The sequence below is a fragment of the Saccostrea echinata genome, unplaced genomic scaffold, assembly GCF_033153115.1.
Source record: "Saccostrea echinata isolate AGI-Se365-2 ecotype Australia unplaced genomic scaffold, CSIRO_AGI_Sech_v1 ptg000001l, whole genome shotgun sequence".
Taxonomy (NCBI): domain Eukaryota; kingdom Metazoa; phylum Mollusca; class Bivalvia; order Ostreida; family Ostreidae; genus Saccostrea; species Saccostrea echinata.
Genome location: NW_026889750.1, coordinates 15,796,747 through 15,809,770, shown reverse-complemented (window position 1 = coordinate 15,809,770; position 13,024 = coordinate 15,796,747). Strand labels below are relative to the sequence as shown.

General features: G+C 33.8%; 1 protein-coding gene across 1 annotated transcript; it reads left to right on the top strand.

The window, feature by feature from the left end:
- LOC133185603 (succinate dehydrogenase [ubiquinone] flavoprotein subunit, mitochondrial-like) lies at positions 1-11,159 on the top strand. The gene is made up of 16 exons (XM_061320920.1): positions 1-148; positions 457-552; positions 803-964; positions 1,234-1,377; positions 1,530-1,694; positions 1,904-2,052; positions 2,189-2,313; positions 3,808-3,976; positions 4,316-4,511; positions 5,911-6,108; positions 6,224-6,316; positions 6,556-6,654; positions 6,782-6,925; positions 7,447-7,557; positions 7,948-8,032; positions 10,814-11,159. The coding sequence occupies exons 1-15, from the start codon at positions 41-43 to the stop codon at positions 8,029-8,031; spliced, it is 2,043 nt and encodes a 680-aa protein (XP_061176904.1). The 5' UTR covers positions 1-40; the 3' UTR covers position 8,032; positions 10,814-11,159.
- The last annotated feature ends 1,865 nt before the right edge of the window (positions 11,160-13,024 follow it).

Here is a 13,024-nt window from a genome sequence, read left to right as displayed (position 1 = left end):
GTTATAAAACAATGTTTTGTAATGGGTATATTGAACATATATGCGCATGCTCGGAGGTCAGAAGAACATAAGATTTCCGGGGAGAAGGATGGCATCGGCTCTAAAGTTATCAGGAACTATTATGCAGAAATCAGCATTAACGAACCTTGTAAGTGTTGAAAATTGCTGATCATACTAATATTTAAAATTTTGAAGTGTTCCTGTTGCTGCTTTTGAAATGCTATTTGCTTACGTGACAATATACGGGTAATGTAAGTTGCATAACTCATAAACGCAAATGAAGGGCAGAAAAAAAGCTATGTTGTCTTAAGTATATTGTGGCGCATTATTGATTTTAATGCAAATGTCGAATATTACTGTAATTCTCATTTCCATTAGATATCATTTCTATTATTAGTATTTTTTTTAAACGTAAATTTACGATTTCTTCACGTTCGAATTTTCTCATCATTTCAGCTAACGAAGGTAGTTAAACCAGTCACAGCCTCTGGATCTAGGGATTTTCATTTCAAATTTCAAAGGACAAACCAGTCTTCAACATCAGGGGACAAGGTAAAAATGTGATTATATAACATATGACAATCTTGTTTAATTTGAGAATTAGAAGTTATTTTGAAATCCTGTGTCTGTTCTTTTAATTAAAAAAAATAAATAACAGATTTATCATTCTGTACATCATGCTTTCAGCAATTTTTTCCGTAGCGTTTTCTGTAATTAATGTCATGATTTCTTTTCTTCTTAAATTGATATCCGTAAGAGTTTCCTACTAATGCAATTGTACTTTAATCTTTATATTTTGTAGATCTCAAAGCAGTATCCTGTAATTGACCACACTTTTGATGCTGTGGTTGTTGGTGCAGGAGGAGCTGGACTAAGGGCAGCTTTTGGATTGGCCAATGAAGGATTTAAAACAGCATGCATTACAAAGCTTTTTCCAACACGTTCACACACAGTTGCTGCACAGGTTTGTTAAAGTTATCAAAAGTAATTTTTTATCCAGTTTGACTCCTGGTTCTTACTGATTTGGGTAAGAGTCATTAAGTGTACCAGCTGGCCAGGAATAAGCTTATCTTCCCATAAGGATATTGAAAGGTTTAGAATTTCACACGTTTTAAGAAGTGTATGCTTGATATTTAATTGTTCTAACCTGCAATACTTTTTTGGGTTGGTGGTTGGGGTATGTTATCAGACAAATATAAGTACAATAAAGATAATTCTTCTTCCATATGATAGGGAGGTATCAATGCAGCCCTTGGGCACATGGAGGAGGATCACTGGCATTATCACTTTTATGACACTGTGAAGGGTTCTGATTGGTTAGGAGACCAAGACGCCATTCACTACATGTGTGAGGAAGCCCCCAAAGCTGTCATTGAGGTATAGAAAGCTTTAAATCTTTCAAGAGTTAAAGGCTCAGAAGTTTGGATCTCATGAAAGAGTTTAAACATGGGATGTAAAAGGAATATATAATATTTCTGTATTTAAAATTATGGGATTGTAATTATTTAACATGGAATGTAATTTTTTAGCTGGAAAATTATGGAATGCCATTCAGTAGACTGGAAAATGGTAAAATTTATCAACGTGCATTTGGGGGTCAGAGCATCAACTATGGAAAAGGTGGACAAGCTCATCGCTGCTGCTGTGTGGCTGACAGAACCGGTCACTCTCTACTTCACACACTCTATGGGAGAGTACGTCTTTATACCAAATAGCATTATTATTCATTTATATGCTCTAGTATTAGCTATGAGAGACAGTTGATAAGGAGAAAAACAGCAGTGCTGTTCAGTAAACATGCAAACCAATAATTCTCAAAAATATTTTTTTATTCACAGATTCGTGAAGAAAAGCCTGTTTGCTAATGTTATAATCATAAATGGTGTTTATTGTCTAATTACAGTCCCTGAAATATGACACATCATACTTTATTGAATATTTCGCCCTTGATCTGATAATGGAAGAAGGGGAATGTAGAGGAGTTATTGCCCTTAGCTTAGAGGATGGCACCATCCATCGATTCCGATCAAAGAACACAGTTCTTGCTACAGGGTAAACTTAATTGTTGATTTCTTAAACTTAAATGAATATAAATGTACATACTTTTCAATCTTTGTTGTAGAACAGGAATGTTTTAGTTCATTTTAACATTGTATACACTTGCTAAATGTAAGTTACTGAATTACAGAGGATACGGACGGGCTTATTTCTCCTGCACTTCAGCACATACCTGCACTGGTGATGGTACTGCTATGGTGGCCAGGGCTGGACTCCCTAATGAAGATATGGAGTTTATACAGTTTCACCCTACAGGTCAGTGTTTCCTAATTAAACCTTCCTTACTGATCAGTGTTTGTAAACATTTTGAAAGTATGAAGTAAGATACTCGACTAAATATTATGATGGAAAATGATTTCATAATTCAAGTTGTTCACATCCTGACACCTCAAGTCGAAGTGGATCATGATGGAATGTCTTTTCTTAAAAACAATAAGGCTATAAATAGATATGTGTGTTTCTGGTAACTCAATGGACCCTAATTTTACCCACAGACCCTACTACTTTTTATTCAAATCCGAATTTTGAACCATACTTTTGTTCACTAGTACAGTTTTCCTATAGTGCTGTCAATAAAATGCATGTCTCAGACACTGTAAAAATGTGTGTGTCCAAGTGTTTTAAACAGAACACTTGTTTTGTTGTGTATGTTTATTCATATCATTTATGTATATGTATTAATGACAAAAAAAGAACAGTATTTTAAATCATTAACTGATGCTTTTAAAATAGATAGTAATTTTTTCTTAAAAGTTAACACCTACCTACCCACCCTAATATTTTTTTGGCATGTTACAGGAAATGCACATATTTTTTTTATTTGGCCTAAGATGGTATGTAAAATCTATTCAAATATTTAAAGAACTGCGAACGATAGTATTGTTCTCCCGCCTACCTCCAAGTCAATTTTCAAAAGTGAAGATATTCGAATGATTTTTAATATTTATATTGATATTTATATGGATTTTCATAAAACATTGCTTCTTTGGGAAAACAACGAGAGATAACTCTAAAATTTTGGTAAAACTCTTGTTTTTCACTATAGAAATCAACGGAAAATGGAAAATATTTTTAAAACATCTTTCCCCCCCGTGAAACAAAAATTCCTTTTTACGGGTAATATGGACTGTCATTTCACAAATTCATACCAAAGCTTTTTGTGTTTCACGGGGGGGGGGGGGGGGGGACATATGTTTATACACAAAAAACGACAAAAATGCTTATTTTTTCAGCAATTTCCAAGTGCTTTACAACTGAAACATTATATTTTACTAATATGTATGCTTAATTTTATGTGCATAAAACATTAGAAAAGATTTAAGAAACATTTATTCATATCCAAGACTATTTCAGAATGTGGTGATGCTTTATAGCCCGATTTCAGTGGAAAATATCGTCAACCCCCCCCCCCCCCCCCCCCCTATTTCAAGAGCTGGAATTAGGGATTATTTACTATTTAGCACTGGAATTAAAATAATTAATCAATTACCATTGAACTGTTCTTTGTATTAAACAAAGATTTTATGGCCAAATTGTCATCAATATTGAATTAAATGGTTGTAAAATGTAGGCGGGAATTGGGAGTTACCGTGCATAGTTCTTGTAAATGTTTTACATTCATTTTGTTTTAGTAAGTAGGAGAGGTCTTATTACATATTGATTTGTAATTTCACAGAGACAAGCAAAACCCAGCACTTAATCTGAAAACATAACTGTTGACTGTGCTTACATTGTTCTTTAATCTTTTAGGTATATATGGCGCTGGATGTCTAATCACTGAGGGATCCCGTGGAGAGGGGGGCTATCTCATTAACTCTAAGGGTGAGCGCTACATGGAGCGATATGCCCCCTCTGCCAAAGATCTAGCCTCCAGAGATGTTGTGTCTCGAGCTAGTACCATTGAAATCAGAGAAGGAAGGTAAGATCTATGGCTCATTTTTGCAGACTAAAACTTTTTTTAACAATTGCTAAATTTTATTAATTTCAAATTGATTTTGATATGTATTTGAATGTGTATTTGAAGAAACTTGAAGTTTTGTTATTTAAGACAGATCATTTCTGAGATTTTAGTAACACAGCAAAATTTTCATCATATGGTTGGTCCTATTGTAATACAGCCCCATTGCTCTATAAATACATGAACATTTTTGATTTTTCTACAGTTGATGTTTTCAAAAAGGTTAATGCATGTAACTTCAATAATTTGTTATACATGACTATACTATGTCAAAATGAAAGTACAAATTGTGTATTATAGAGGTGTAGGCCCAGAGAAAGACCATGTATTCCTTCAGCTGTCCCACCTTCCTGCTGAGGTGTTAAAGACACGCCTGCCTGGAATCTCAGAGACTGCCATGATCTTTGCTGGTGTGGATGTGACGAGGGATCCTATCCCTGTTCTCCCTACAGTACACTACAACATGGGAGGCACACCCACTAACTATAAGGGACAGGTCTGTACAGATGGATGAATTTCACATCATATTTGAAAGAATTTGAAGTTATTGAATTGATAAGAAATGTTAGAATATTGTGGAATTGAAATTCAGTTAACTCTTTTCCCCCTGTTGCCACCATTTGACACACTTGCCATTTCCCTAGAGTGTTTATCTGGCTGCCCCCTGAAGCCATTTTGGCTGGTTTGAAATGACTGACCATTACATTTAGAACATGCTAATTAAGTACTTAAATATCATTAAAGTGTCACATATTATATATTAATGTTTTGGGAATGGATTAAACTTTAACATGGTCACATAATTTTGTAAAAATTATTAATCTACAATTAACAATATAGGTGAAACCAGGTGAAATTACATTTTTTTTTAATTAATCTTGATATCTTCACTTTGAAAGAAAACTTTTCTAAAGCATTTTTCTTAATATATACTTGTAAACAAAGCATATAATATCCTATTATTTAAAAGGTTCATTAGATTTTTTTTAATGTTTAATATTATCATGATAGTTCACTAAAGATAGGTAATTATCTAGACTAGATCCTGCTAAACTTCGCGATCTAATGTTCATGCAGACAGTGTTTAGATCTTATTTATTTTGCTGACCATTTCCTGCAGAAGTCTCTTGGGGAAATAAATTTATACTTAAAGCAATGTTCAGATGTAAAATTTTGCTGATAGTTGAATTTAGCACTCATAAAACACATGGGAAATTTGTGGCCGCCATTGTTGTTTTTGTGTAAGATTCTCCGAAGTTTTGCCTTCTAATTTTCACTGTAAATTTTTATTTCTGTTAAATTAATCTTTAGAAATGATGTAAACATTGTGAATGCTAATAAAACCCAAGGAATGTTTCACAATATGCAATATTAAGGCAGAACTTTGCTTGTAACGTGGCCTAATTTTTCTTGTAAACAGACAGGATGCCATTTTTTTGAGACAGGTAAATCTCACGTGAATTCACACCAGATGTGACTTCACTAAATATAGTAACATTACCTAATGTTTAATACACATGATTGGCTGTTATTTAGAGCTGAATTTATTTTAGAAATAGGGGAAATTGCAGAGCTATTTAGGGTTGTTGTATACATGCGTCAAAAGTCGTCAACAGGGAAATGGGGCATAGCGTCAAATGGTGGCATCAGGGGGTAAAGGATGTATTGCTTCAGGGGGAAAAGAGTTAATCTGAAGAGAAATTTATGGAGATCTAGTGATAAAAAATGAAAAGATCTTAAGGAGAAGCAGTTATTGTGATATGTGTTAACAAGTATGAAATCTATTCAATAATTGAATTTTTAAATGTATGGTCCATTTAGTGTATATACATGTATATTAAATATATTCTGATCTTTGTAAATATTTTGATGTAGAATATGTAAATCATTGACAGGTGATTGAATACGTAAATGGCAAGGACCGTGTTGTACCAGGACTGTATTCCTGTGGAGAGGCTGCGTGTGCCTCTGTACATGGTGCTAACAGACTGGGAGCTAATTCTTTGCTGGATCTGGTAGTCTTTGGCAGGGCCTGTGCTAACACCATTGCTGCAGAAAACAAACCTGGAGATACTATTGGCAAAATCAGTCAGGTAGGCGTATGTCTTTCCTTTGAAGATGAATAGTAAGATACATTTATTTTTGAAAATAACTGACTTGATTAAAGTAGAGTGTGAGTACTCCAATATTAATTTCTGCTTTTGATAGAATGCTGGAGAAGAATCTGTAGCTAACATTGATAAGCTGCGACACGCTAATGGAAGCCAGACAACAGCTGACTTGAGACTCAAAATGCAAAAGGTAGCGTATTTCTTTCTTGTTAGTATGGTCTCTTAAAATGTTGATTTTTTAAAAAATCCCAAAAATATGATATGCTTCATTTATCCCTATCTTGCAATTGCATTTTTTAGCAAATTATAATTGATTGAAATGTTGATATGCATCCCGCCTTTTACTCTTTAATAAGAATTGATACATATGCTATGAATATTGTATTATCAGAAAGAATAATTACTAAGATTGGTGTTTGTTTCAAACAGGCTATGCAGAACCATGCTGCAGTGTTCCGAGAAGGACCATCTTTAAAGGAGGGAGTGGAGAAAATGTACACCATAAACAAAGAAATGGACGATGTTAAGGTATGGAGTTAAACACCATAACAAAGAAATAAAAAACATCACACTCATTTGCTTATATGAATGTGTGTGTATTAACCTTTATCTATCAATACATGAATTTTAAAAGTATCAAGTATGTATTTTTCAGCTTTCTGACAGAGGAATGATCTGGAACACAGATCTAGTAGAAACACTGGAGTTACAGAACCTGATGATAAATGCTCTGCAGACTATAGTCTCAGCAGAGGCCAGGAAGGAAAGTAGGGGAGCTCACTCCAGAGAAGACTTCAAGGTAAAAGTCATGTATTCAACATAAAAACAAGGGACTGTATCCAGCCTTCAGTTAATAAGGTCACATCTAATGTGTATGTAAATATAATGAGTAAGGTGGGGAGGCGATTCAATGATTAAGTCACCAATGTGAAAGTCATGGCTATTTTAATTTTTTCTCCTGAGTTAACACCTTAGTTTTATGTAATAGAAAGTACACAGAATGATTGAAAGGTCTTAACAAATAAAACCTATATGTTAAGATATACTCAGACAAATACTTATCAGAGCCTCTATCTTGTTATTTTTTCCAATTAAATGAACATTTGCATGCCTCGACATTAAAAAAAAATACCGATACTTGAAAATATGTGTACAATATTGTAAATAAGTCTTCAAACAGCTGCTATTTCCATATATTTAATAGTAACTTGCTTTCCACATATTATGTACAACTAAAAAAAAAATTAGGCAAACCGCCCTTGTGCACATGCTTGTACACATAGACATTCATATGATTAGCCATTTCTTTATGCTTTACAGGACAGAATAGATGAATTTGACTACAGTAAACCCCTGGAGGGACAGAAAGAGAAACCTATGAGTGAACACTGGAGAAAACACACTTTGTCCTACACAGATAAAACTGGAAAGGTTGGTACACTAACAGATAAAACTAGTATGGTTAAATTTGAAAGGGTGGTAAATTTTTGCATCAAATCAAGAGGAATAAATACAGGGTTTTCACTGCAAGCTTTGTTACAGGGAAAAAAAATTGACATTTTGCAATAACTTTGTAAAATCAGGAAAAAACACCATTCAGATTTAAAAAAAGGAACATATTGGGTATGTGTCCACTCAGTGGCCCTAATTATAGACAAGCATGAAACTCTGGTGCTGTTATAACCAACTATTATTGTTGATTTTTGATAAATGTTTAGGAAAAACTACTTCACATATCTCATTTAAGATATGAATCTTGGATAATTTCATGTACATGTAGAATTTACAGGAATATTGAACTTCTCTCTCTCTCTCTCTTAGACTACCCTCGACTACAGACCTGTTATAGATACCACACTAAATAAAGAATGTGAAGCTGTCCCTCCCGCCATCAGATCATACTAAGGTAAATTGGAGCAATAGAAAATCAATCGGTAATTGAAAAATGATTTTATTTTAGGTCACCTTGGTTACTCATAGAACCTTTGCTATCTGTTTTTGTCTGTAATTGTGCTTTGTCTGTCAGCCTTAAACTTTGAACATTTTCAGCTTCCTTTCATAAACAGCAAGACCAATTTCAACCAATTTAAATATAAAGCATCAATGGGCAAAATGGGGGGGGGGGGGGGGGTGTCAAAAATTGTGACTTTCATGATCTCTGCCCCCATTGATTATATCATTGAAAATCTCTTCTTCTGGATATATTTAGAAAATCCTCTTTATTCCTGGACAACAAGCAGTCAAACTGTTGGCATAATTATAACAAGCAATGGCTCCATGACCAAAATTTGTAAATTCATGGCCCCAGGGTCAGGGGTTCTGGAGTTCAGACATGTAATCATCATATAGTGAAAATGCATTATTTTTTAAACAATCTTCTTCTCTCCCCCTGTGTATTTGGCAGTTAAACAAGGTGCATGGTATGATGAGCAAGGTGCCTCTTCCATAATTGTGAAATTCAATGCCCCTGGGTTAGGGGTTCTGGTGTTAAAGGTGGGGCTCTGTTGATTATATAGTGAAAATGCATTATTTCTTGGAAAATCCTCTCTGCTCCTGGATATTAAGAAAACAAATTAAATGCATGGTTATGAAGAGCAAGGGTGTCTCTTCTGAAATTGAGAATTGGGTCAGAGGTTCTGCTGTTTGGGTGGAGCTCTATTGATTATATAGTGAAAATGCATAATATCTTTTTAAAATCTTATTCTTTGCTCTTGGGTAAAGCAAACAAAGTAAGTGCATTGTTATGATAAGCAACGGTACTCAGGGATTTATCAGTACCTTCTCAGGGGCCGAAATTCGGCCCCATTCCCAATTGAAAATGAGTGCAGTTTTTCCCAATTTGGCAGTATTTTTTCCCAACTGGTGAACAATGCTTTTATACTTAATTGTCTTGGAAAAACACAAAGTAAAATTGTCAGATTGTCTGTAATTTTCATTTATTTAACTCATTTAGAAAGCTACAGTCATAACACATGTTTAAAAACAATGTAAAAACATCGCCAACTTTTAATCTGAATTTCCTCCGTTTTTCCTGAAAATGGTGATATTGTGTAATTTTATAGATTTATTAAGTTATTTCCACCTACTCAATTGATCTACGAGTGAATGGTAAGGACTGTAGGCATTATTTCAGATAGAGAAATATATTTTGAATGCATTAGTACATATTTAGACTCTCTTAATAAGAGAGGACTTTGAGAAAATGTAGTATAATTTTTTGCAGGAGGTTTATAATCTCCAGAAACAGATTCTATAATGACCTAAATTGGAATCTCATACACACATGTACTACCCTAAGTTGTATAAATACTTTATACTCATTGAAGTCAATTTTACTTTTATTAGTCTATTATTCATAATTGATCTTGTTTGATGAAGTTGGATGATATTTTATTTTGTCTGTTTGATTGCCCAAATTAGAATTCATGCTGAAATGTTAAATTAGGCCAAACAAAAAAATATGTGTGGTTCCGGTTACACTTCCAAAAAAATTAGGGTAGGTAGGTAGGGATTTTTTTTTTTTTTTTTTTTTTTTTTTAACAAAACGATTTTTCTTAATTTTTCCAAATAATACCTTTCACTGCTTTTCAAATGGCATTTAGATGTGGTGTGATAATATACTAGTCAATATTGGTAGGGGACACCTACATGCTAGCTTGCTTTGGATTTAACACTATTAAATACTAGCACTATGTTTTGCAAGGAGGTCGTCATTGCTGAAACTAAAACTTAAACCGGAGCCATTGATGGAAATGGGGGAAAATTCCGGAAAAAATATGAAAATTGCCAAAAAAAAGTTTAGGGTCGGGGGTATAAAATAGGGAAGGTCGGGTAACCGGAACCACACATATTTTTTTATTTGGCCTTAATTACACCTGAATACATGATTTAAGCAATATTTTTTAATTTTTCCCAATTTCATCAAATTGCCAATAATTTTTTCCCAATTCCCCATAAATGGCATTTCCCAAAATAGGCTGATAAATCCCTGGTACTTCTTCCAAAATTGTGAAATTCATGGCCCCTGGGTCAGGGGTTCTTGTGCTAGGGTGGGGCTCTATTGATTATAAAGCAAAAATGCATTAATTCTTTAAAAATCTTTTCTCATCCTGTATATATAACAGACCAACTGAGTGGATGGTTATGATAAGCAAGAGTGTCTCTTCCTTAATTGTGAAATTCAAGGCCCCTGGGAAAGGGGTTGTGGTGTTAAGGCGGTGTCTATTGATTGTATAGTGAAAATGCATTATTTTTAAAAAAAAAACTTTTTCTCTTCTATTTAGCATTCAGCTTATTAGTAAGTGCATAATTATGATGAGGATAGGTGCCTCTATCAAAATTGTGAAATTTCTAGCCCCTGAGTCAGGGGTTCTGGTGTTTTGGCAAGACTGTATTGATTATATAGTGAAAATACATTAATTCTTTGAAAATCTTCTGTGCTCAGGGTTATATTATACTCAGGTGACCTAGGGCCTTTTGTTCAGTGAAAATTTTGCATATTAGTCACATCTTTTTTTTTATATAATTATATGATGGTAATTGAAATTAAGGTCTGTACAGCTTCCAGTCTGATTTTGGCCAAATCATCTCATGAATGATATATCCTTAAAGTACAGTTTACCTCAGTGTCAAGTTTAATTTAGTAAAAGAAATATTCCTAAATCATATTTTTGTTTATTTTTTACAGTAGTTGAAGTGGATACTATGTATTTCATCAGCTCTAACATAATATCAGTTTTGGAAAGAGTCTTCAGAAGAAGGAAGTGTGTTCAGTGCAAAAGACATAAGAAAAGGAAGGAAAATACATATATTAGTGAATCTACTAAGTTTGAGGGTGAAATACCCCTAAAAACAACTTTCCTGTAAGAAGACATGCCTCAGTTTGTAGACATCATGCATCGTATCTACAGTTTTGCCATGGTCTTTAATGCTTGTATTAACTTATTGAATTATGCTTCGTTAATTATTATATATGTCAGGAAGATTTTTGTTTTATACATTTTGTTGTCAAATATAAAATGTACATTTTTTAATTGTTTAGTTTTTCTTTGGCATGCTTAAATCTGTTGACTTGCTGGAAAGTAAGTTTTGAAGAATGTTTATCCTTCCTTTTGTAACAGGAAAGGAGAAAATATATGGCTGGACCGGGAATCGAACCTGGGACCCCTGTGTCACTAGTCAGGTGCTCTACCGACTGAGCTACCCAGGCCGATATCCATGGCCCAAACCATTACACTTTTAAAAATAGGAATGTGTCAGCATCAGCCTTCAACATTTATTAAATATAGATGAATGTTAAAGTTTGTCAGCTAACTTTTGTGATAGGGATAAAAATAAGTGGCTAATATTCAGAGCACAATATGTTAATTAAGGTTATATCTGAGTAGTGATTGATGTACAGTTTGTGATTGTGACATGTGGAGACATTGCAGTTATATAAAGGAAAGCCTTTCATCAAAGTATTGCTTTCTAAAATGGTCAAATATTTTCTACATTATGCCACATTCTACTAACAATTTTTTGATTGTTCAAAACATGGCCCCGTGGGATAGTGTGGGGCCAAAATAGGGGATCTAAGTTCTACATCAAAAAAATATAGGAAAAGTCTTTAAAAATCTTCTTCTCAAGAAGCACTGGACCAGAAAAGAAACCTGTGTGAAAGTTTCATGAGGTAGTGTTTACTGTAAATTGTTCAAATTTAGGATGGGGCTAAAATCAGGCCATTCCAAGTTTTTTCTATGTTTAGCGTGCGTCTTGGTTTTTGACACCCCATATAAGGAAAAAAAACAAACAAAATTGGAAGTCCTGAAATTGATTATTCTGGTCAAAATCTTTCAATTCTGTCAATATCTCCTAGTGTTTGTTTACAATACATGTATGTATAAAACAAAAGGATATGTTGTCAAATCTGGTGAAAAATTCTGGTCGAGGTTCTCTTCCACATCAAGCGAGTGAAGAACTTGACCTAAGCGAAAAAACTGAATTGCATGATTTTGTTTTTAAAAAAGTGTACTGTTTTTATAAACATGACAAAATATTATAAACCGTTTTCATATGTTTGGAACACAAGTTGTCAACACTTTTACAGCTAGCACATGATGCTTTTAGGTATGACACAAGTAGTGAGTTATTTGTACTGATGTGAGAGTACCGTTAACGGCAGTCTAAATGTTTGGTCTGTCATCAGAATGCCACGCTTTCCAGCCAAAATGGAAGACCAGGGATCAGTCAGGTCTCCAAAATAACAATTCTCAATCACGATTTTTAATGTGACGTAAACACTGTCAGAGTTATTTCAATGAACCCTTTAACTGCATGACAATGTACGTTCAGGTCAAAAATTACCCCCAAAAATCATTTCACAGCCTTGATTTAATTTAATTAAATATTTATTTCCAAAAGGAAAGGGGATATAGAGGCAGACAATATTACCAATTTGAGTACTCTCCCTGCTATCAAAGCCTTGATAAATCTTGGGTGGACGTACATGATCTTCGAAAGATTTTATGTATGGATTGATACACCAAGAATTTTTTTTCATTTTTTTTTCTGAAACAGATCGACAAGAAAGGATTTAATATTTTACTCGGAAATTGTTACCGTATTAAGATTTTTAATTTTGGGAGAGGGGGTGTATAATGTATATATGCGAATAAATGTTACTTAATGCTTTTTATATTTCCATTTAAGGTAGTACACAATTTTCGGTAACATACATGTATCCCAAATCTGATTGCGGGTTTCTTTAGGGGGTGTAAAATATGGTGTTTTGTTTGCTTAATGGTTCCACGATGTCACTATTGTCAACTAAAAACGAAAAAATGCTGAAAAAACGATGTATGTTTATCCTAAAAATTTATGATGCTGTCTGTCCTTCTTGATATATTTTCCCCTCTCT